General features: G+C 44.2%; 1 protein-coding gene across 11 annotated transcripts in view; it reads left to right on the forward strand.

The window, feature by feature from the left end:
- Nucleotides 1-25518, forward strand: part of DENND1A (DENN domain containing 1A) — a 546843-nt gene that overhangs the window by 358918 nt on the left and 162407 nt on the right. For all 11 annotated transcript variants that reach the window (XM_023217180.1, XM_023217183.1, XM_023217187.1 and 8 more), the window contains one exon: nucleotides 13062-13187. In XM_023217180.1, the coding sequence (XP_023072948.1) occupies nucleotides 13062-13187 (126 nt within the window). The remainder of the gene's footprint in view (nucleotides 1-13061; nucleotides 13188-25518) is intronic.

Raw genomic sequence — 25518 nt, forward strand, 5'->3', positions numbered from 1 at the left:
CTTCTACCCTGTTAATGCATTTTTGTTAGTATTTTCTGATAGGATGTTTATTCATTCAGCAGGCATTTCCTGAGCACCTACTATGTGCTAGGCTTTATATTGGGTAGAGTGAGTATGGAGGTGATTAAGACATAGCCTTGATTCTCGGTGAGGTCCCAGGCTGGTTAGTAGAAGAGCTAATGCAGGCTGGACTGCCAGTCTTTCCCCCACTTCTCCAGTCCCAGTTCATCCTCCAGGCTGTAAACAAGGTATATAAACAAAGGCTATAAACAAAGCATGGAGACCACTCCCCAACTGAAAACCTTTAGTGGTGCCTCATTTTTCTGTTGGTGAAATTCAGGCTCCATAATATGGCCCTTTATAATCCACTTTCTGCCCATCTCTCCTACCTCATCTCTTGCCATTGCTCTTCTACCCATTTGTACTTTTTACTGACAGCTTTGCTTACATACACAGGAGACTCTGGATGTTTCTAGTTCAGAGTCTTCCAAATGGGCAGATCTATAGCCAGTTCAGGTATGGAGATTATTTGTTCATTATTCATTTATCCAAAGTTTTTTTGGGTGTATGCTCAGTGTATTGAGCTGTGGGAACACGAATACAGTCATCCTTCCTGGAAAGGAGGGATGAGCCCACTGAGGGGTGAGAATTGACTGCATGGAGGTTAGAGGTGTGAACCAGGAATTAATAGTTTATTACAGCTAGAACATAGGGTGTGCGGTTGGGAGGGACAAAAGATGAGACCCAAATAGACAGGGGGGACCAGATTGGGAATGGTCACAAAAACAAGTTTGGACTTCAAGTTTGGGGCAGTGGGGCATCTACTAAGATAATTAAGCCAGGGAATGATGTGGTGAAATTCATGCTACCAGGAGTCCCAGACTGAGTCGAGTGTTGAATCCCACCTGTTGCTGCTTTTCTGATTGCTAGAATCTGACCAAAGTTTTCCCCCACCCCACATCTACTGATATTGGACTGGGGGTTAGGGGACAGTGTGCTAGAGAGAATTCTTAGTATCACCTGTGACCAGCATCCAGTCATTCATTCCTCATGCTTTTAAGGAGTTGTTTGTCCATGCCTGTTCTGTCTTGGGCCACTCGGCGACACTGTGGTCACTGGATCACAATGAATCTCATTCATTCAGGAAGGGAGCATCATGATCCAGTGAGCCTTGCCTTGAGCGTGTGTGTGTATGATTTGTCAACAATCGAGGATTTTATGGGAGTTTATGGGACTTCATTAAAGATGCTGGAGCAGGAGCACTGTGGGACATCAGAAGAGACCTCAGCAATAAACCGCAATTCCAAGCTTTGGAATGCAGTAAATGTTTAAGAGACTTCCTTCCTTTCATTACTGAATTTTACTTTACTTTTATACCAGTAAAGAGTTGTGTTTTATTGGTTGAAATTTCTTGATTCTGTTTTTCCCAGGTCTGTTTAAAAGCTACATTTTATCTTTGAGGATGTTTGGCTTGTGGTGGAGGAAGTGCTGCCAGCAAATTCAATTAACTGGCAGAGCTCACAGATATTGTACACGGATTTCTTTTTTTCTTCTTTTTCACAACTGCTACATAAACACAGCTGGGTTTAATATTTGTCGTAACAAAGATTTAACTTGAATCATTTTACCCCGGGTAATTAATGCTTGGAATCTTGGCTACTTTTTCGTTCGTTTGTAATCCTCTGCATTTCTTTACTCTAGCTATCTAGATAATGAAGTGTGCTCCTCTAGGTCTTTGCCCTGCCTTAAAACTGCTTAATATTTGGCCGTTCCCACTAGAGAGCAGATGCTTTTCTTTGCAAGAATTGAATTTCTGTCAGCTCCTTTATGCATCATGTGTTTGGAACTGTAAGTGGATCAAGTTGTTCATCACAGCAGGGACACTGTGAAACACATCTATTATACACTCTTCCCACCCCCCTTCCTGGTTTTTTTTTTTTTTTCCCCTCCCCTGAGGAGGTGGAGATGCCCGGATCCCCTTGGGAGATATCTCGCTCTGTGTGGATGTGTCCATGTGATCCACCATGAATCCGGCCTGGCCACATCCCTAAGCAGGGAAATCTAGATCCATTCAGCCCCGGATTGTGGCTGAGACAAACCCTACTTTTATCTTTGTAAACACCAAGCTCTTCATTAACTCCCAAATACACACCAAGTTTGGGTCACTAAATAAATCCACTAGGCTCAGCATAATGAGTGACATTTCAGTAATTGATGCCCTAGAAAATGTTAATTGTGAACCCATGATTCTTTTCGATGCTAAAATAAAGGGTTGGGTAGTTTTGGCATTGGAGATGAGCTAGCGCAGAAGAAGAGTCACCATCGATTAGGCCCCTACTGTGTGCCAGGCACTGTGCTAGGGGATTTGAAAATCTTGACATTTAATCTACATAAGAATCCTGCAAAAAAAGGAGGGGAGGGTAATTTATCCCCTTTTTATAGATGAAGAAAAGGGGCTAAGTAACTTGCCTAGAGGCATCCAGATAATAGCCAGGAGCAAAGTCAGAATTTGAACTCAGGTCTGTCTGAGCCCAGAGTAAATCCATATACTGTAGAGTGTGGTCCCCTCATGCCTAGAGTTCACTAGAATACATTCATTGGTTGATCAATCAAGACATTGATTTATTATGCATGTTTGTGATATGCTGCCATTGCTCCATCTGAGTTGTCTCATTCCACGTCAGGTCTAAAGTTCGGTTGGCATTTGTGAACACCTTTGTATTCATCTAAATCTGAACTCCTGGTGGTGACTGGAATAGTTTTAGTTTTGCTTTTCTCTCAAAGCTCGGTGCAAATGCAACCCAACTGCCCCAAGCAACCTACTGTTTTCTTAGAGTTTTGTGAATTTCAATTTCTAGCTGTGAACTGATGGTTAAAATTTCTAAACCTATATGGTTTAGTTTGTTAACAAGGCTTTGGAAAGCAGGCATCTTGGTGGCGTTCCTGCTGTGATATGCTCATCTTTTGGGCCTCAGATAGTGGCTCTGAAGGCAGAAGTGCATTTTGGTTCATTTTTACTAGATGTCATTCAATTTGCCAGAGTCATTGTGGGACATTCACATGACTGACTGAGATACTGCTGATCTGTAGAATTAATTATAGTGAAATGGAAAGGTGGCTTTTGCACATGAAGAAAGTCATTAGTCTCTTGATAAACATTTTTAATTATGATTAACTTTAGTCTTCCTCCAAATACTTTCTATTAGAAAAGGCATTAGTGTTCTGGTTCGTTAGAAATAGAGCAGTCCTTTTATTTTTGGTTTGCAGTCCATTTTGTTGTTGAAAGATATTGGTCATTAAAAAAAAAATTGGTGGATATTGTGTTGTAAAAAACATATAAGGTTTCTCTTGCAAGTGTATATCAGTTTTTTCAAAGATAAGTTACACTGTAATTTTGTGTGTTGTGTTTGCAAGAGAATGCTTCTTGGTTTATTCATGTTGACAACTGAAAAGCCTTAGACCTAATTAAAAGAATTTCCATGAGCACCTTTACTGAACCATTTCATTACGCGGCACTGCACAGATTGCATTGTGAAACATGGTGATAGTTTAAATCTGACCTTTAAACCTGAACTGCCAGAAGTATGGGGAGAAAACCCTTCTTTGAAAACACTCCCCAGATAGATATATGTGTGTGTATGTGTATGCATACATGCATGCACATATTTGGTTAGAAGCAATCTTTTTATGGAATGACCACCTAATAATATAAATATAAATATAAATATAAATATAAATATAAATACACATTTACTTTGAGCTCAGATCTTGTAGTCTCCTGTAGCTTGGGTAGGATTTTCTAGCTACATTAATTTGTGTGTATGTGTATGCATGTGTAGTGTATTAAAGCTAAATTGTTGTATAAGGAAAACAAAGATAATTTCACTTACTCTGGGCCAACAAAAAAACAGTATTTGGAGGAAGGTAAGATTTACAAATAGAAAAAGGCAAAAGTCTTCACTACTGTGTGTTTCAGTTTCAAATGGTGAGATACTCAGATTCATCTCTTGGGGAGGGGCCGGAGTGTATATGTGTGGGCAAGACTCCTCCTGAGCTTTATTTGGCAGATAGTGGAAACAGGCCTTTTTTGGTTTTGTTTTAAAATTGCACTTTTTTACTCCAAGGATGTCATTCTAAGGATTCGATAGCTTATTCATGGGATGCTCAGCAGAGCCGCTATATAGCACATAACGAAGTAGCCATTCACGTAATAATAATTGATCCTTTTGTCTGACGAAAAGCTGCCTAGAATTCTAGCTCTTGCCACTAACTTTCTGATGTATACACAGCCCACAAGTTGTCAGGGGAGAGGGAGGGAGCAGAGATCCGGGCTCGTAGGGTCATAGCCAGCTCCAGCATGGAGCGCCGCATAAACAGCACAGCCCTCACTCCCCTGTGGAGAACCAGGATCTTTGAGGGGAAAATGGGATGCAGAAGAAGCAATTAAAGCCAACTGAGGTCAAGGTACAACCATGTTCTCAAGAAACAGAAAAGCAAGGAATGAGGGGAAACAATAATGGAGATATATTAAATCAGGGAAAAAATAAACCAGTATCATAGACATATCTAATTTGGTGGTCTAAGAAACCTTGGCAGCAGTGAGAATCAATGGACTAGCACAGACTCTGGAGTAAGATAAGACTTGGACTTGACTTTGGCTTCTGCCCTTGCCTTACTGTCATTGTGATGTGGAGCTGGGTCTCACTTTCCTCATCTGTGTAGTGGGGATAGCTGTGCCTACCTAGGCCATTTGTTCTGAAATTTTAATACAATACTGGATATGAAAATACTTGTCATGTCATTTGTGAACTAGTAGGGTACTTGATAAATACTAGTTTCTGTTCCTTTCTCCTGATAAATATCTTGTTCTTACAGAAACTATTCCTGAGAAAGAGACTGGGGTGTGATTGCCTTTACATATGAAGACTTTTTGTTTTGAATTTGAGGCAAGAACTAAGGAAGGTATAGGTAGATACACTTATGTAATGGAAATGACAGTTTGCCATTTCTCATTGCCAGTGTGAAAGTGGCAGAGGGAGCCAATGTTTATGTGCCCCTGAGGATGGGAAAACAAGTCACTAACCCCTTCTCCCCTCTCCAGACGCACACATTCCCTGTGGGATTTTAGAATAAAGCCTTGATGCCTACTTTATGCAGGTGAGGAAGAATTAATCAACTTGCCTTAGTTCTTAAAGGGGGGAGGAAAATGTGACTCTATTGCCCCTCCACACCTGCTGCTGTGTGTCCAATTTGTAATAATAATAATAAAAAAACTTTCAACTCCAACTGTGACACCCAGCAGTTAATGCAGCTCCCAGGAAAGAGAAGCAGTACCTGCACAGACTAACTTGAGCCAGACTTAGAACTGTGCCTCTCATGAGGTGCGCCAGCACTGAGCATGGACATGGTTCCTGCCTTCCTAGACTGGTCAGTCTAATAGAAGAGAAACACATTAGACCGGGTGCGGTGGCTCACACCTGTAATCCCAGCACTTCGGGAGGCTGACGGGGGTGGTTCACTTGAGGTCGGGAGTTTGAGACCAGTCTGGCCAACATGATGAAATCCCATCTCTACTAAAATTAAATACAAAAATTAGCTGGGTGTGGTGGCACATGCCTATAATCCCAGCTACTCAGGAGGCTGAGGCAGGAGAATTGCTTGAACCCAGGAAGCGGAGGTTGCAGTGAGCCAAGATAGTGCCACTGCACTCCAGCCTGGGCAACAGAGTGAGCGAGACTCCATCTGGAAAAAGAAAAAAAAAAAAGGAGAGAGACAGACGCTAATTGGATTCTTGCGGAATGTATCATTATACATTGTTGTGTGTCCCTAAACGAAAGATAAAGTGAGTGTGTATAATAGGGGAACTTTAGTCTAGCCTCAGCAGTTCGACTGAGGAAGTGATATTTGAACTGAGACCTGAAGGATGAATAGTAGTCAGCTTAGGGCCCTGTGTTGTCCAATATGGTAGCCACTATTCACACATGGCTATTTAAATTTAAATGGATCGAAATGAAATGGAATAAAAGTTTCAGCTTCTCAGTCACGCCAGCCACATTTCAAGTGCTCAGTAATAGCATATTGGATGTCATTGGACAGAAGATAGATTATTTCCATCACTGCAGAAAGTTATGTTGGACAAGGCAGAATTCTAGGCAAGGGGACAATGGTGGGTGAGAGCACTCCACACCAGAAATAACCTATGCAAAAGTCTTGGGGTAAGGGGGAGGCCAGTGGGACTGGAGCCCGATGCGGGTGGCTGAAGCCACAAAGGAGGATGCAAGAGCCTCTCATCTGAAAGACACTGTGGCCAAATCAAACAGGGCCTTGCAGGCCAGGCTAGGGCTTTAGTCTTTTTCTCCAGAGCAGTGGAGAAGAGCTGAGAAATCTTAAGGTGCCAGCATTGATGGAAAGAAATAGATAGGATTGTCTTAGAGGTGAACACTCAATAGTCTGCCATCCACTCCCAGGCCCCAGTAGTTGCAACCACATGATAAAGGACAAATACTCTACTTCTTGAGCACTAATGTGTACTAACAGGGTATTTTCATTCTCCTGGGGAGAAAGACATGTAAACTGCTGGTATATAAAGGCCTAAAGAAGAGAATGATGGTTTATGCAACATGAGAACCCCTTCTGAAGTAGTAGTAAGCTAACTCGTATCCGATTTGTAGGGGCTAAACTGGTAGTCCTTAGGAGCCAGGCCCTCCCTCCTCTGCAGTTCCGTTTCCAGCACATCTCCAGCGTGGGACCTGCAAAGGTTAGGAATCAACAAAGGAATAGGCCATCGTGCCCTGAGAAAGAGCTGTTTGTTCTGACAGAAAGTTGGAGGCTTGTATTTTTTAATAAAAAGAGTTTGTTAGAAAATACGATAAAGAATATCCCAGGTTTAGGAATGGGTTTTGAGGCCTTTGAAATCGAGGGGAAGACAAAGGTGCAAATGGAGCTCGAGCCAAGCCCCTAACAGGACTTAAATATTGTGCTAAGGAATTGAGACTTTATTATATTCACAGTAGGGAGCCACTAAAAATTTTAGAGGGAATGACATGATATAACCTCTTGTTTAGGGAAGGTAATTCAGTGCAAAGGATGGATTAGACTAGGAAGAGAATAGAGGAAGAGACACCAGCTCAAAGACTGTTGCAATAGTACTGGTAAAAGATGAATGTAAACTTAAAAAAAAAAAAAAAAAAAAAGGCTGGGCACTCTGCTACGTCCATTCTTCATTTTATATCCATTATATTTTACTCCTCACAATGTATACATGTTGTACATACTTCATTTTACAGCCAAAGAACTAAAGCTCAGAGAGGTTAAAGTAGGGAAGCCAGGTTTTCAATCTTAAACCTCGGCTTCTGTGATTCAAACTCTATGCTTTACTGCCTGAGGGGTGCAGGGGGGACAGAGGAGTAGATGAAGCCCAGGGACCTAAGAGGTTGAGAACAGTGACCAGTGAAAGGAGGAACAGGGGACAGGGTTGGGTTAAGAGGGGGCAGGGGCAATACTGTAATACTGTGTGTGTTACTGGATGTGGTAAGTTTGTGGTTGTATAAGACTGGTCTCCTTGTTCCCTCTGACTCATTCAGCATGCAGTTGTTCATTTCTCCTGCCATTGTGGTTGTGTCTTAGCAATGGCATTCAGAAGGGGAATGAATATCACTTTCTCTTCCCATCCTTTCCAACAGAGACCAGTTTCTATTAATGATCCATCACTAAAGAATGTGATCCTAGACTTTCCTCCAAGCAGTGAGGCTCAGCCACTGAAAATGCCTTTCACAATGTCAAACACTTGTTCGTTCGTTCTTTCATTCAGCAGAAAGTGCTGCATGAGTACACTGAGCCAAGAACTGTGCTGGCTGCTGGCCCTGCGGGGAACTCAGTCCATCAGGAAAGGAGGTAGAAACTGCAGTTCACCATGGGACCACCTGCTCAATCCAAGGAGGCTCAGACTTAGTGGTCAGGGCAGGCTTCACAGATGGGGGGACATCTGGATTCCCTCTTTCCCTGAACCCAAGGCAATGGGTAATTTGACTATTAAAGAAAAATACCTCATTTTAATTCTTTATTATAAAAGTAACATATGCTTTTTTTAAAAGGATAATCAAAATCAAGTGTGTAAAATAGAAAGTGAAAGCATCCTTGCATGGTTAAAGTTTGGTAATGTAGCATTTTAGATTTTTACTGCATATATATTTATATATAATTTTAAAATGATTCATGCTGTACATATTACTCTGCAACCTGCATGTTTTTTCCCCACTCGAAAGTATTTCACGGACATCTTTTTGTGTCAGTTCATAGAGTACTGCCATGTCCTTTTTAGCAGCTATGTGGTATTTCCTGGTGAGGATGTGAGATAATGTATTTCAGAGGCCCCAATTGATGGAGACTTGGATGGTCTTTCAGAGGTTGAATAGATGTTCACAAGCAGGACAGGAAGGGACAAGAGACAACTAGGACTGAGCTACTGAGATGGAAATGGGCTGGAGAGTAGCCTGTGCTTCTGGATATCCAAGTTTAACATTAAGTAGGGCAGGTGGAAGTGAGGCTGATCGACGACAGCCTGCACAGACCGCTCGTGGAAGTTTGGATGTTTTTCTGAAGGTGATGACGGTGAAGGGCGGGGACGCTGAAGGGTTTTGATGGAGAGTGATTGGATTTGGATTGTTCCAAGATTACTAGGACAGTTATGGATGGATGGCATTGAGAAACTGAAGGCAAAGAAAGGCCCACCGAGGAAACTGTTCCACTAGTCTGGGCCAGAGAGGGTGATGGAGCCGAATTTACAGGGCAGTGTCATGGGCACTGAGAGGAGAGAGTGGATTCAGGGCATATCTGGGTTGGTGTTGATGACATGTGGAGAATGTTTGTGGGAAGGAGGGAAAAGTAGGGAATCTGATACCTGACACCTGCCCCAGGAGACTGGCCGAATGATGCTGTGGTAACCCCCACGGCATGTGTGTGGCACACAGAGAGGAAAGGGCACTTTAGACAGAAGCTAGTGAGTTCAGTTTTGCCCCCACCCCTTTCCTTTACTTTGTCTTCCTCGTATAACACCTGATTAAAGGAGGAAGCCATCCTCACCGGCACTTACAACACACCCAGATTACCCCAGATGAATCCCAATGTTAATGATTTGACCAGCACCCCTAGGGGTACTGAGAGCAAATTCAGCTTTAGATGTATGACTCTGTGTTATTTAAACCTTAAATTTTCTTCCCTCACTTGTATTTAAAGGACAAATGCTACTCCCCAGGGATCAGATGCACAGATACTTGCAGTTTCAAAGTTTGAGGTGCTGGCAGATCAAGACAAAAGCTTCTCCATGTTGCAGGGTGAGAGGAGGTCTTCAGAATTCTTGGCCTAAGTGGTCACAGGGGCATCAGGAGCCCAGGACCACTGGGGCAGGCAGGAAGGGACACGCTAGTATTTGCTCAGTTACAATCAACGACTCCTTCTTTGTGTAAAATGGTAATAAGGCCATTAGGAGAGGCTCACCTGAAGTGCAGCGTTGTGAATCCAAGGTAATTAAACACCTCCCGAATGAAAGAGAAAGGCCAGGGAAGGTTAAGTGAGGAATAATCTGCGGCACAGGTGGCCCAAGGCCTTTGAGGAGCCAGAAGGAGAGCGACAGCGGCTTGTACCATTTCAAAGGATGGAAATGTCACTGTAGTCCCTGGGAGGGGCAGGATTTTTATTTTTATTTTGGGGGCAGGGACAGGGAGCGGGTAGTATTTTTAGCATGTTAATAGAGCATGCTTCTTTTTCGTACTTCTCTTTGGAGGTGGAAGTCCAAGGCAGAGTCAGCCTAGGTGCTGAATGGCCTGCATTGCTCCTCAGGGGCTCTCACCACTGTGGGGCTGGGGCTCCTGTGTCCCTGATAAGGGAAGGTCATAATAAACCAGTTGTAGATACCGGATGTTGAGATAGACTTCAAACTGCTTCCAAATGAAGATTGTTTTCCATGGTCCCCTCTTGGAGTAGAGGTGGGGCAACTACCCCCTCAGTGTATGTTCCCAAGGCTTTTTACTTTTTCTCTTTTTCTTTTCTTTTTTTTTTTTTTTTTGAGACAGGGTCTTGCTCTGTCACCCAGGCTGGAGTGCTATGGTGCAATCATAGCTCATTGCAACCTTGAACTCCTGGGCTCAAGCAGTCCTCCCACCTCAGCCTTCTAAGTAGCTGAGACTACAGGCATGTGCCACCATGGCTGGCTAAATCTTTTTATATTTTTTTTATGGAGATGGGATCTCACTGTGTTGCTCAAGCTGGTTTTGAACTCCTGGCTTCAAGCGATCCTCCTGCCTCAGCTTCCCAAAGTGCTGGGCACGCCCCCTTGGCTTTTAACTTGTCAGAGGAGAGTATCAGTCCCATCTTCACTCAGTTTAGCATCCAAACGTGAGGCATGCCCTTTATCAATAGCAAAGGATGTTTTTCCTATAAACAGTTCCCATTTATGAATGGCTTCCTATACGCTGAGCACTGCTTGATGACTTTGTGTATCCTTCCAGCTTGTCTTCATTGCATAAGGTCTGGTGGAGGATTTTTGCTTTTCAGATTGTTACCTCGAAATTTCCGTTTTCTCCACACAAAAACTTGTACATGAATCTTCATAGCAGCATTATTCATAGCAGCCAAGAAGTAGAAACAGCCCAAATGTCCATCTGCTGATGAACAGATTGATAAAATGTGGTCTCTCCATATAGCGAAATATTATTTAGCCATAAAAAGTGTGAAGTCTTGACACATACTACAACATGGACGATCCTTGTTCATAAAGCATTGTGCTAAGGGAAATAATCTGATGGCAAAATACTACCTATTGTTAATTCCATTTATATGGAATGTCCAGAGTAGGGAAACCTGTAGAGACAGAAGGAAGGTAAGTGGTTGCTTGGGTCTGGTGTGGGGTTGAAATTGGTAGGGAATCGGGAGTGATAGCTAATAAGTATGAGGTTTCTTTCGGGGATGATAAAAAATGATCTGGAGTTAGTAGTGATGGTTGTATAGTCTTGTGACTATACTAAAAACCACCAAATTGTGTACTTTAAATGAATGAATTTTATATGTGAACTATGTCTCAATAAGCTATTAAAAATTTTTCCTCTCAGAAGCTTGGGAACAAGACATAATGTGCATGGATCATTTCTAAAGTCTATCTAGTCCTTCCCGGATCAGATTTTTTTCCCCAGACTTCTTGGCAAGTGATTCTTAGTATTTCTAGGGTCACAGGTGCCTTTAAGATTCTGGGGAAAGCTATGGATCCTGTACCCAGAAAAATAATCTTCACTCATTCATATTAAAAATCTGTAAAAGATTCATGGATCACCTAAATCTAATTTTCTATTGTATCCTAAGTTTTTTCTTTAAATAGTGTCCTACCAGTAGCTGGTCTCTTACAGAATTAGTTTCCATGAAATGTGCTCTTGATATGTTACCTAAATGCTTAAAACCAATCATTAGTTTTCTGTTTCTCTCTCAAGAGGAAGGAAGAAAATCCCTTCAGGCCCCTGCCTTTCTCTCTATCCTCATTTCAAGCCATATTCCCCTCATTTTCTCCACTGAAGCCAGGGTTCTTTCTGTTCCCTGAACTCTTCTGCACAAAGGGAGGGCCTTTGCATGCCACTCCCCATACTTAGCATGTGGTGCTCTCCCCTCTTTGCTGAGTTAACCACCCTCACCCATCCTTCAGATCTTGGTGCAAGCCTGTTGCCCTCCAGGAAGCCTTCCTTGACCCCCTAGACAAGCTCTATTACAGGCTTGTCACAGTAGCAATGCCACATGCATTCCTGTTTTTCTCACTAGAATGTCAGTTGAATGAGGGCAAGACCCCTGTGTAGTTTCATTGTATCCCTTGTATTCCCAACGCCCAACATAGTCCTAGGTACATAAGAAATAATAAATACTTGTTGAGTGAATGAATAACTCGAGGTCACCACGTTGCACAGTTCCAGGGGCTCCTCTTATGTGGAACGCAGCATGAAATGTGTGCTGTGAAGGATGGCACCTTGAGATGAATGAAACGCATGTTAGAAATAGTCCAGGAAGCTTGATGTTGAGGGCAACAGCCACCATGTCACACAGTCTTTCCTACATTGATTTTTATGTCTCACTTTCGGGAGAATCTTTATTCATTTGACCAACGGGTTTGTTTGTAGTACATGGACCTGTGAAATCTCACAACCTTCATATTTCCCTCTTTGCTTTGGCTACTGGGAGACTTTTAAGTCAAATGCAAGCCCATTTCTAGCCACCATATAGGACCTGATGGCTTACATTTGTCTACCAAATCTATTACCGGCTTCTTTGCCCATTATCATCACTTCCAAATATTTTGTTTTAACCTCTTGAGTGTGTGTCTGTTAGTATAAGCTGCCACACTTCCTTTAGAGTATTATGTGTGAGAAATATAAATAAGCCTTTATTCTAACATTTGGAAGTAGCTTTAAGAGGGTAGAGAATAGGAACTGAAAGTCTGAGTTTAGGCTCAGACTACAAGACTTTGACTGGAATGTGGCCATGTCTTGAGTTTGTTCCTAGGTATGTAACCTAGCCTCCCTGGGGCTGTTTTACCCTTGTAAGATGGGAACATTAAACCCTTCCTCACCGGATTGTTAAATTAACTAAATTGTAAAATGTATGCAAAAGTGCTTACCTGGCATGAAGTAAGTCATTAAAAATGGTTTTTGTTTTTATTAGACATGTTCTAATAGGAACAACATTCATTTAAATTTCAAAAAGATGCCCTAATTCTGAATACTTTTTTTTTTTTTTTGAGACTGAGTCTCACTGTGTTGCCCAGGCTGGAGTGCAATGGTGTGATCTCGGCTCACTGCAGCCTCCGCCCCCCGGATTCAAGTGATTCTCCTGCCTCAGCATCCCAAGTAGCTGGGATTACAGGCGTGTGCTACCGCACCCGACCTGAACACATTTTTGTCCTTCCAGTAACTGAGGTATCAAACGGATCCTGCCATCCGTAGGATCTTCCAGGGCTCCATATATAGTGGACTTAGCCACCCCACTTTGACCCTGTCCTCAACCTGTGTTTTCTTTCTCTCCATCACCAGATCTCTTCCCTGAAGAACAGGCTGAAAAAGGTCTCCACAACCACTGGGGATGGTGTGGCCAGAGCGTTCCTCAAGGCCCAGGCCGCTTTCTTCGGTAGCTACCGAAACGCTCTGAAGATCGAGCCGGTGAGTAGCCGTGGCATGTCACAGAGCCTGTGTTTGGTCAGGGCTGAGAAGCATACCTCAGGGGCCACAAGAAATGCCATGATCCTTCTGGTTTTCAGATTCACCTAGAAGAGCATGTGTGTGTTTGTGGTGGGGGACAGTGTACTCCCCTTGCCATACCTCTCAGCACAAGGAGGCTGTGCTATCATATGTGAGACCCTGGCTGCTCCAGGGGCTGTTACGCCCTGTGCACCACCCTAGACAGTAAGCCCCAGCTGTGTGTCGGATCCGGCGCCGGGGCCCTCACACTCACCTGCTTTCCCTGGGGCTTCACAGTGCACCTGTGCAGCAGAGATGATCAGCTCCACTTGACAAATGAGGGAACCAAAGCTCAGGGAAGAGAAACAACTTAGCCCGGAAAAGCCAGATGGCCCCAGAGCCCCTGCTTTCCCACTGGGCCTCTCCACCCTTGTTCTTTCGAGGGACCGCCCCTCCACGCTTGAGAAAGCAGAGCCTCCTGGGTCTCATGCCTCATGGCTCCTGCGAGGGGTCTTGGTGTAAGTGGTCACAGTGAGGACCGGGAAGTGACCTTGCCCACCTCTGGCCCTTCCCCCTTTCTGGGCCTCGTCAACTCATCCATGTCCCCTGCCTGCCTCTTGAGGTGACTCGTGATTGCAAGGATGTGAAGACACCAGGTCTTCTCTGAAACCAAGGACAGTAACAGTCCTCTTAGCTTCAGAGAGAAACTCTTCCTTGCTGTTTCTCTCCTCAGCCTACTCTTGGCCTTCTGGCTGAGGAGAATGCAGGAATTGGCCTAGGGACCTGGGTCACCCTATAGAGGGGAGAATGTTGGAGGGAAACCCTGCTGACAGGTCTGTTCTCCCAGGAGCACAGGGTTGCCTTTGTCTTGAGCGGGTGAGTGACACTGTCACACCCAGCCTCGTCGGAGTCGGAATTGGAGTCAGATGTGAGGGACACTGGCTGCACTGCCCATAGGCCAGGGCTGTTTGTTTCTATTTTTACTTTAACCTGTAGCATTTAATTAGATCAAATGACAAAAGTTGAGGGGATGTGAGGCAATGTATTCTCTGTAGAAATTCTGAGCATAAGCAGGGGTCACACTTCCTCATAAGCCGCAATTACACATTGGTAAGTGTCTTTACTGCTCTGACTCTGTCGTGTATTCAAGTAAAACACAAAGAATAACAGCAAACACCTTGTTTCCCCGTCATCCAGGACTTGCTGTCTGTGAAGTGGCCAGGGCAGTGGGTGCTCAGGAAGCAGCGTCCTAACCCCACCCTCCTCTTCCTTTTTATCCGTCTGGCACTTAGGCCTTACTCTCTAGGCTGCCTGAGCTTTGGACAGTGTCATCGTCACTGTGTGCTCACATAGCAGAAGGGGTACACTCTCTTTTTGCTTCCTGAGATGTATTTCCCTTAGATTTTTCGAAAGCCCTTCAGCTTAAAGCCAGTTCTTGATAGTGTCCTGCTAGTGTCAGATTGACGTGGCTCTGATTACTTGTCACGATCTTGGTCCAGCCAAACCAATCAGGTTCAAAGCAGTGACAGCTGGCACAATTCAAGGACAATACTGTTGTCTTCCCCCGTTTAAAATGGGAATGAATAGGACAACTGGCCCAATCCTTTGCTTGGGTTGCTGGGAACGGACAGACTTGAAGTATTTTCACTCTTGCAATGATCTCATTGTTGGCATGTGTGCATCTGGAATCCAAAGGCAGCTGAAGCTCGGGGCACATTGCTGCTGCAGGATCTGGGCACAGGCTGCTCCACGGGAGGAGTTTATCGTCGTACTTGCACATGGCGCTGGAAGGCACTGGATTTAAGGACAGAAGCCCTGGAGTTTCAAGCCTGGCTCTGCGCTTCTTAGCTGTCTAAAAGTTGAACAAGCCGCTTAATCCATTTAAACTTCAGTTTCTTCACCTGTGAAATGAGGATAAACCTCTGCCTATCGTTCCTGAGGATCTACTGAGCCATAACACATCTTATCAGGAAGGTGAAACTTGAACTGGGTCTGATGAGTAAGGTTTGGAAAAAGAGAAAGGAGCATCCCTTCCTAGAGTGGGGGTGGAGGTAACTGAGGAAGCAAAGGCTTGGAGGCAGGTTCTCTCATAGCCAGTGAGTGGGCCATTTTGTTTGGAGCGATTGGGTGGGGAGATGGGGCTGCAGGAGAGGATAGAGCCAAATTTGGCAGAGCCTTGGATGCTACGCTAAGAGAGTGAACTTGATCCTGTGAAGAGTGTAAGTTTTTGAGCAGAAAGGTGACATGACTGAAGTTACCCTTGAGCAGTAGTACAGTGATGGGCTGAAAGGAGAGCTGGAGGCAGAGAAACCAGTTAGAGGAGTGTTATGGGAACTCAGAATAGAGCCCTGGGTAGCTCAACCAGAAACAGGGACCGTGAAAGAAGAAGTAGCAAGATTCAGCAATAGATCAAATATGGGAGATGAACAGCAAGAAGTGTCAAAATGTCTCCCAAGATGTGGAGCCTAGGAGAGGATGAAAACACCCCTAGTAGCAAAGGGAATGCTTACTACCAGGGTGTTCACAGTAGCAGCATTCCCAATGGTAAAACACTGGAGTATACTGAGTATCCGTATTAGGTAACTGGTGAAATAAATTAAAGTCCATCTTATGATAGAATATTATGTAGCCATTAAAACTATCACCTTAGAGATAACATGATGGGTTTAGATGGAGACATGGCACTTGTCCTTGAATGTAAGCTGCTATTCAGTTGTAAGATGTATTATTAGTTTATGTACCATTAAGAAAGGGAAAAGAGTGGTGCCAATTATAACTGAAGGATGCCTCCGATTATAAGACACATCCGGATTTCAGAAATGTTACAATGGGAAGTAATTTTCATCTTAGAATCAATGAAATATGGCAGACCTGTCAGCCTTTCAGTCCCATTCATCTGTACTACAATGGCTTTCTTCCGTAAGGTGGAGAAGGAAACCAGAAGACCTGGAATTTTCCAACCAAGCTTCAAGCCAAGGTCATCACCAAGTCACCTAGATGGTCTTTAAACTATAGATTTAATTTTGGCAAATTCTCCCCTTCTAAAATATGAGGTGACAACATTCCCCACGTAAGATTGCTTGGGGCAGCCAGGCATGGTGGCACATTCAAAACCAGCCTGGGAAATACACAGAGACCCCATCTCCACAAAAAATAAATTAGCTGGATGTGGTATCACGTACCTGTGGTCACAGCTACTTAGGAGGCTGAAACAGGAAGATTGCTTCAGCCCAGGAGTTCAAGGCTGCAGTGAGCCAAGATGGTGTCACTGCATTCCAGCCTGGGCAACAGAGTGAGAACCTGTCTCTTAAAAATGTTTAGGGGATTAGTTTAAAATAATGACTGCAAAGTACATGTGAGCCCGAGAAATAGGGAGGAGGCATTGGCTGCATCAGTGGGGAGGATGGTGCCTTGAGTGAGCCTGCCAGGGTGCATGCAACACAGTGCTGACTCCCTCCCCACAGCTGCTTGTCTTTCAGTCGTTTCTCTGGTTATAAAAATAGGACCTGCTCTTTGTAGGCTGGACGCGGTGGCTCACACTTGTAATCCCAACACTTTGGGAGGCCGAGGCAGGTAGATCACAAGGTCGAGAGATCGAGAACATCCTGGCCAACATGGTGAAACACCGTCTCTATTAAAAATACAAAAATTAGTTGGGCATGGTGGCGCGCACCTGTAGTCCCACCTACTCAGTAGGCTGAGGCAGGAGAATAACTTGAGCCCAGGAGGCAGAGGTTGCAGTGAGCCAGGATCGTGCCACTTTATTCCAGCCTGGTGACAGAGCAAGACTCGGTCTCAAAAAAAAAAAAAAAAAAAAAAAAGAACTCCTGTTCTTCGTAAAAAAATGTTTGAAGTAACAGGACTAGAAATGAGAAAGCACCACCCATAATCCTATCGTCACGAGGTAGGTGAGATACAGCTGTGGCAGGTTTCCATCTAGGCTCTGGGATTTTTCGTTTCTTTTGTTTTTCCATTTTGGGGTTTTGGTTTTTTAACTTTCTTGTAGGTAGATGAGATATGCCTGAGAAAGCAATCCAGTATCCTAGTTATTAATAATTTTTTTTTTTTGCCTTTTAGTTTGTGTAAGCATTTTTCACACCACATAGAATCTCTTCTTAAACATCATTGACAGTGGCTGAGCAGAGCCTATCAGGTGACCCTTGTGGTTACCAACCCTGGCCATGGATTAGAAGCACAGGGGAACGAGGGGTGGGGGCGGGGGGGCTTTTAAAAAGGCAAATGTCCAGGCCATCCTCAGAGATTTCTGTCGAGTTCCTGTGATCTGAAATCAGAGCCAAGGCCCACCATGTTTTCCTAGTGCTAGTCTTGTAAAAAAAATAGTTTACTATTTTATTATTATTATTATTTTCAGACAGGGTCTCACTCTGTTGCCTAGGCTAGAGTGGCATGATCATGGCTCATGGCAGCCTCAACCTCCTGCGCTGAAGTGATCCTCCCACATCAGCCTCCCATCTAGCTGGAACTACAAGTGCATGCCACTGAACTCAGCTAATTTATTTTTAATTTTTGTAGAGACAAGGTCTTGCTATGTTGCCCAGCTGGTCTCCAACTCCTGGGCTTGAGTAATCCTCCAGCCTCAGACTCCCAAACTGTTGAGATTACAGGCATGAACCACCATGCTGGTTTTTTTGATTGTCAGTAATGTTTCATGATTTTAAACCACACTGTGCTAAACATCTTTATATAAATCTTCATACATGGTTTGAATTATTTTCTTAGGCAGATTCCTTGACATGGATTTACTGGGTCAACAGATGTGAGTCCATTTAAAGCCTTTGGCACATAAGGTGAGGGAGAAAGCTGGTGAGCAGACACAGGGGAATGTCTGCAGGGAATGGCCCCTGAGGTGGGTACCAGGGCAGGGCCTGAGAACAGTAGGTCCCTGAGGGCAGAGGGAGCCTGCAGGGTAGAAGGCCAGGTATATGGGGGCCACGCAGGGCAGCCCAGCTGCAGCGCTACCAGCCCCTCTGGCTCGCCTGTGCTCACTGCTTCGTAATGCTTCCACAGCAGCACTCACCATGCAGGGTCCTGGGGTACTGCCCATACAGGTTGGGGAGGTGGAGGTGGGGTCATGGTTGTCAGGTTACTGCAGAGTCATAGTGTTGTGTTTTGTTGGAAACAGGAAACATGAGGGACCTAAGCGGGCTCCTCTCTGCTCTGCTTCTGCCTCCCAGGACCCTGAGCAGTTATTCACCTCTCCAATCCTCAGTTCCCCTTCCATAAAGTGGATGTGTAATCGCCTCCTTACAGGAGTGTAGTGAGGCTTAAATAAGCCCAGTACGGTGCCTGTCCTGATGGCCCTGGGAAGATGGGCATGGCCCTGGCCCTCACCCGCCTCCTCCGTCTGAGGAGGACCCTGCCAGCCTGGAGCCCGTTGGGGGACAGCTCCAGTCCGTGTCCTGCCTGACTCTGTGAGGAGGGGTCGAGCTCTGGCCTGAGAAGCAGAGGTGGGCATCTCCTCCTCTGCAGTCACACGCGAAGACCTTTTCCCTCGCTCAGAACTCCCTTGAGATTTTTATCACCACCTTGGTCTCTCTCTCTCTCTCTCTCTCTCTCTATTTCCTGATGAAAAATTTCAGAATGCAGCTGACTGGGGGACTCCTGAGCTTTGTTTTCTTTACTGGGTCCAGAAGGAAGGAGGAAGGGGGCCGCTTGCTGAGGCCCAGCCCTGTGCCAGAAGCTAGGCTGCTCCTCCCCATTCTGCAGGTCTGTTGGGGAGGCTGGGTGCCCGGCCCAGGGCGGTGAGGGCCTGTGTTGGCTCCCTGGTGGTGTGTGTCTTCACACACCAGGTGAATTATTCCAAAGGACTCTCTCAGGGTCAGAAACTGAGATACCAGGAGTGTCTAGTCACTGCCAAGTTCACCTCAGTGGCCTCCCACAGGGTCAGCACTCAGTTAAACTCCAAATTGCTTCCCATCCGTGCTCTCAGTAATTCCCCATCCCAGCCCCTCACTAGCCCTTTACACACGGGGAATGGAGCGGAGGCTGCAGTGATTCCTAGGAAGCAGCAGAGCCAGCAGACAACCTCCAAACCCAGGTTCCCTCCACCACATCCTCCCGCCTGTCTTTGTTCTAGTTTCCACATATTCTGTGTTAGTAACTCTCTCTGCATTTCCAGTGCCAGGCACAGTCATGGCACCATATGTAGGTATCAGTGAGTATATTTTGGAATAATAGACGGGAGAATGGGTGAAGGAAATTAGGGAATAGGGAAGCATTTGAGGCAGGGGGGCTGCCCTCGGCCTCTGTTTGGTGCATACACATTGCATCCTGTCCTATCTTTGGTCTTCAGAGGTTGCTGCTTCCTGATAGAGGGGAGGGTGTCTGCAAATCACAAAGGCATGTGACCCATTTTTCAGTCACCTGGAGAAAATCAGATGCAAAGCCCAAGATATTTAACAATATCAGCCAAACCAACTTGTCCTTCTCGACTTAAATGACAGAGCCACAAGCAGCCAGGCAGCCCCATCCGGAGAAACCCCCTTTATCCATGTCAAGCGGCAGCCCAGGCTCCAGCTCATTTATTTAGGCCTTTCTTGCTCTCTGACACGCCTCCTAGCAGTTGCCAGGCAACTCTGGGAGTAGCAGTGTGTGTTAGGGATTAACTAGTTAGGGCTGGGGTCCTTTTTGGCAAGAAGGGGATAAAAGACAAATGAGTTTAATTGCTAGGCCAAGGGTCCTTTCTCTGCATGGTAGAAGATTGCAACTTTTGGAGGATATGTATAGCAGTATGGTTCTAAAATTTGCCTTGAATGTTCCTCCTTTCTAGAGAGAATGAAAGAATTTTTTAAGGAATCTTTTACCTCCTTTGTTTAAAATTATATCATCAGGAAATCTGAATAAGGCTAATACACCCCCTTTGAAACACATTTCACACACACTGGTCTCAGTTTTAAAGAACTTTTGCAGATAGATTTGTGTGCTTTCAATTCATCTCCTTTTCTGCTTAGAGTTTCTTATTTCAGAGCCCATGCTGCATGACAGTGCATGTGAGGGTGCCTCTCCCCATGTCTGGCCCACTGCAGGCCCTTGGTATATGTTAGGTGAAAGAGCAAAAGCCATGGGTATTGGCGTTTGAAGACACGTCCTCTTCTGTGCCAGTGTCCGTGGAAAGGCCAGTGTAGGTGGAGCACTATGGGAGCTGTTTATTCAGCTAGCTTGTGTGATCCTCTCTGGGCCAGCCTGCTAGCTGGGCTTCCCCAAGATAAAGGGAACAGAGCTACTGCCCGCAGGGAGAGAATGCTGGGTGGGGGCAGTAAGCAAACTGTTTAAACAGGCAGCAACCAACTCACTCTGGTCCCACTTGCTTAGTTCATCCCAAGAGGCCAGCTTCCAGATTCAGCTGTGGGTACACTGGCATCATCCACCTTATAGCCCATGATTTTGCACATGATTCTGCTGAGTCATATTTATCCACCTAAAACCCCTTGAGGACGCAGAAGTTAAGATAAAAGCAGACTGATAGCCTGGCTTTCAAGGATGAATGCACGAGGTTGTGTTGGAGCAGGTTGGAAAAACATGTATCTGTGTCCTGGTTGAGTAACCCTGTTGATCTCGTGTTGTTTTTGAAAAAAAATAAAAACTGTTTTCTGATTTCTTTTTGGCGTAATGGAAAATAGAAAAATATTTTTGAGGTAGTAAAATCAAAACAGCACCATAGTCCCACTAATTTTTACTACATATGCCTTTTGTATTTACTCTTTATTTTTTTCATTATGCAAAGGGTTTACATAGCTACAACCAAATCTCAGTTAAAAGCTAGTTTCCCCTGCCCCACCATTTAACAAGATATCATATGCATTTTTACATAGCTGCAGAATATTCCATCAAGTGTAACTACCATAATTTCCGTAACCACCCTCCCATGTTGGACATTTAGGTTGTTTCCAATCTTTTGATATTAGAAGTAATACTCCACTAAACATCTTTGTGAATAAAGCTTTGAAATGCTGTATTTCAAAGCCTTCTGAGTGGAAGAACTGAGGCTGTGAGCAGGAGCCTGACTGTGGGGGCCAACTTGTCACAGCGTCTCAAGGAAGCAGATTTCAGTTGACTCAGCCTCACGGTGGCTCAAGATGGAAAAAGAATGAAGAACCCTTGATGGGTGGGAGGGTGCACACTCCCTGCCCTCCACACAGACGAGCAGTGGATTCCCAGAACACACATAAGGGATGTGACTAATTTGTCTGTGCCTCCATCTTGTGCTAAACATAGGTTTGAGGAACCTTAAAACACTGTGTACAGTACAGCAAGATGAGAGATAAGGAGGCAAGGAAAGCGGGGGAAAGGAAACTGCATGACGCCTGAAAGGGACTGGTGTGTGTGTGCAGCTGTGTGTCTGCGCGAGGCTCTGTGACCCTCCACACAGGTTGGGAGTGGTGGAGCTGGGACTCACCCCATCACACCCAGGTCTGTCTAAAGAGCCCATGCTTTAAGGAAAAAAAACTGTGATAAAAAATACATATAATATAAAATGTGCTATTTTAACCATTGTTAAGTATACAGTTCATTGGCATGAATGGCATTCGCAGTGTGCAACCATCACCACTATCTATTTGCAGCATTTTTAGTCACGCCCAACAGAACCTCTATATCCTCTGAGCAACAACTTCTCATTTTCCTTTCCCCCAGCCCTTAGTAACCTCTAGTCTACTTTCTGTCTCTGAATTTGCCTGTTCTAGACAGATAGTTCATAGAAGCGGAATCATTCGATATTTGTCCTTTGCCTGGCCTATTTTGGTAGCATCTTGTTTACCAGCTTCATCCATGTTATAGCATGCATCGGAACTTCAGCCTTCTTTAAGACTGAATAATAATCCACTATCTGTATGTACCTTATTTTGTTTATCCACTCACTTGTTGATGGACACCTGGGTTGTTTCTGTGTTTTGGCTGTTTTGAGTAATACTGCTGTGAATGTGTGTGTGTGATTAATAGTTTGGACACCTGCTTGCAAGTCATTTGGTTACATACCAAGAAGTGCAGTTGTGGGTCATCTGGTAATTCTACGTTTAACTTTTTGAGGAACCTCCAAAATGTTTTTCACACAGAGCCTGTGCTTTTGTTAAGTGGGTAGCGGTGTCTCTGGGAAGCATGAATATGGACCCAAGAATATCTGTAGGAAAAGTCTGTGAAACATTTGTTTTATTTTCCAGTATATTTTAGGCAAGTGGATAAGAAATTATAGCCAAAACCTACAGGCCCAAGCTAAGCAGATGCGTTGATGGGGGAGTGTAAACTGGACTGCAGAAGGGTCTGGCAACTTACTAGTTAACGTTTTTTTCCCATTTTAGTGGTCATCTGAAGTCAAGATCATGTCCTGGGAATGAAGCAAGGATAAGGGGAGGTGCTTCTGCCCCAGGACTTCAGGGACCATCACTATAACTCTGTGGCTCTAAGTGGCTAAGGAGGCCACCAAACGTGATGGAAGGAGTATGGCCTTTGGAATCACCTGGGTTTTAATTCTGGCTCTGTCATCTACTAGAAGATGACTCTGAAAGTCACTTCACCACCCTGAGACTCACTCTTCTTGTGTGTAGAATGTAAATAATGCATACCTGGTCGGACTGTTGAGAAAAATAGCAATAATACGCACCAAACACCAGCATAGTGCCTTGCTGATAGTAGATGTTAACTAAATGATAGTGACCATCCCTGGGTGACAAAGTATAGGAGGAAAAGAAAGACGAGACCGCCACAATTTAGAATAGTGGTGTCCATACTTGTTCAGCAAGTGTCCGAGAACCTGGAGCCATGCAAAACACACTGAAATTATTCTGGCCCATTTAATTCTTTCTTTTGAACTAATTGTTAAAGTATGGCTTTTATCTCAAATGATACATAAAGGATTTGAAATAAATCACATATTTAATTCCTTTAATATTTATTTGTTATTTATTCATTTTACTGCCCACCAGCACTTATAGATAAATAGGGGTGGTAGGTACCAAGGGTTGAAAATTAGAGTCATTTAAAAAATTACAATCAGGTTTTTTGTTTGTTTGTTTTTGTTTTTGTTTTTGTTTGAGATGGAGTTTCACTCTTGTTGCCCAGGCTGGAGTGCAATGGTAAGATCTCGGCTCACCACAACCTCCGCCTCCCAGGTTCAAATGATTCTCCTGTCTCAGCCTCCCGAGTAGCTGAGATTAAAGGCATGCACCACCATGCCCAGCTAATTTTGTATTTTTAGTAGAAACAGGTTTTCTCCATGTTGGTCAGGCGGGTCTCAAACTCCCAAACTCAGGTTATCTGCCTGCCTCGGCCTCCCAAAGTGCTAGGATTATAGGCGTGAGCCACCACACCTGGCCCTACAGTCAGTTTTGTAAATGCATAAGAGAAAATATAATTGAGACTTATTTCATCAAAACATTTGTTGCCCATTGAGAAAAGATGACCGTCGTTCAATATTGGCACCAAATCTCACTGTCCACATCACAGGGATGCTGATGTTGTTCAGAACCCAGTTTGAGAGTCTTGTTACCTTGGAGTCACACAATAAATGATCAATGAACTGGGAACCATTGTTCTAGAAGTAGACTGCCCAAGTAAAAAGTAGCTCTCTAAGTGAGAGAAGATGGGAACTAGCAGGAAATCCAGTTAAACACTATTATCAATCTCAACTGAATGATTTCAAAGAGCATAACTGAATATGATCAAAATGAAATTCCCATATATTCTGAAATACTTGAAAAATAAAACACAGCTAGTATATCTTGCACCATCCTGGAGGAATTCTAGGCTTTAACTTGATCTCATTTAATAATCTTGGCTCCTTTCTTACTTTGCTCCTTTAAAGCATGGGGCCATGTTTTATACACATTGATGTCCCTCACATAATCTGGTAAGTAGGTGCTCATTAAATGTTTGTTGACTGACTGGATGAACAAATGAATGACTGATAGCTCTTTCCCCATGGTATACATCAGAAAGGCTGGTGGTCATATTTCAGTGTAGCACAATAGAGATACTTAGTTTTAAAACGTATCAGCTCCAGCTTCATCTTAGAACCTGGGAGGAATAAGCCACACAAATACCACATCATGAATGTGTAAATGTAAAGTGAAGGCACAGCCCAGCAGCTGCATGGTGGCAAACCACAGGCATTTAGGGTTCGGGAGGATCATCTCCTGCAAAATTGTCATGTCCAGTAAATATTCTCTTCTAGTTAGAAGTATATAAGAGAGAACTATAGTCATGGATTAAACTGAAGCCACCATGGCAATTTTAAATACCCTATTTTTGTGGAAGCAGTGGCAAAGAGAAATGGTTGCTGCTACTGGTGTTTTAAAATCAGATGTTCTCACTTTAGGGTCTTTCACTTTTTCAGTGAGACTCTGAAAAGGAAATCTTTCTGATGTGTTTTCAAATAATGATAGATAACATTTGACAATTTGCAGCCTGAAATGATGCTAAGTGACTTCATATGCATAGCTAGACTATGAACTTCTTAAGAGCAGGAGTTCTTGAGGCCAGGCACAGTGGCTCACGCCTGTAATTCCAGCACTTTGAGAGGCCGAGGCAGGCAGATCACGAGGTTGGGAGATCTAGACCATCCTGGCTAACACAGTGAAACCCCATCTCTACTAAAAATACAAAAAATTAGCCGAGCGTGGTGGCGGGCGCCTGTAGTCCCAGCTATTCAGGAGGCTGAGGCAGGAGAATAGCGTGAACCCGGGAGGCGGAGCTTGCAGTGAGCTGAGATCGCGCCACTGCACTCCAGCCCCGGCAAGAGAGCGAGACTCTGTCTCAAAAAAAAAAAAACAAAAAAAAAACAAAACAGGAGACAGCAGATCTTATTCTTATGCCCCCAGTGCACAGTCGATGGAGGGATGGTGGATTTGTTCTATATAGAACATTATGATATCCGTGATGATTCGAGGATACAGTTGTGTTGATTTTATCCCCACACTCAGTTCTTGGATATATATCTACACTGATTTTCTGTGAGGTGCAGTTGCATTCTCTGAAATATATGACTATATCACATTCAGGCTTAGGCTACCCTTCCATGAGAAAATTGAAGCCTTCTCCAGAAGGCAGTGGAACGTCATGTTTGCTCGTGTATCCTTGGCACAGAGCCTGATACATAGAAGGTGCTCAGTAGGATTTGAATGAATGAAGTTCTCATAGTTCTTAATTATAATGTCCTGAGTTGTTTGGGAGCTATAAAACAGCTTTGTTAAATCAATCATTAAGACCTGAAGTCTTAAGGAAAAGAACAGCATTTGTTATATGCTAGGTGTTCACGCTCTCTCTCTCTCTTGCTTTCGCTCTCTCTCTCTCTCTCTCTCTA

Source organism: Piliocolobus tephrosceles, chromosome 14 (genome assembly GCF_002776525.5).
Source record: "Piliocolobus tephrosceles isolate RC106 chromosome 14, ASM277652v3, whole genome shotgun sequence".
NCBI classification, from domain to species: Eukaryota; Metazoa; Chordata; class Mammalia; order Primates; family Cercopithecidae; genus Piliocolobus; species Piliocolobus tephrosceles.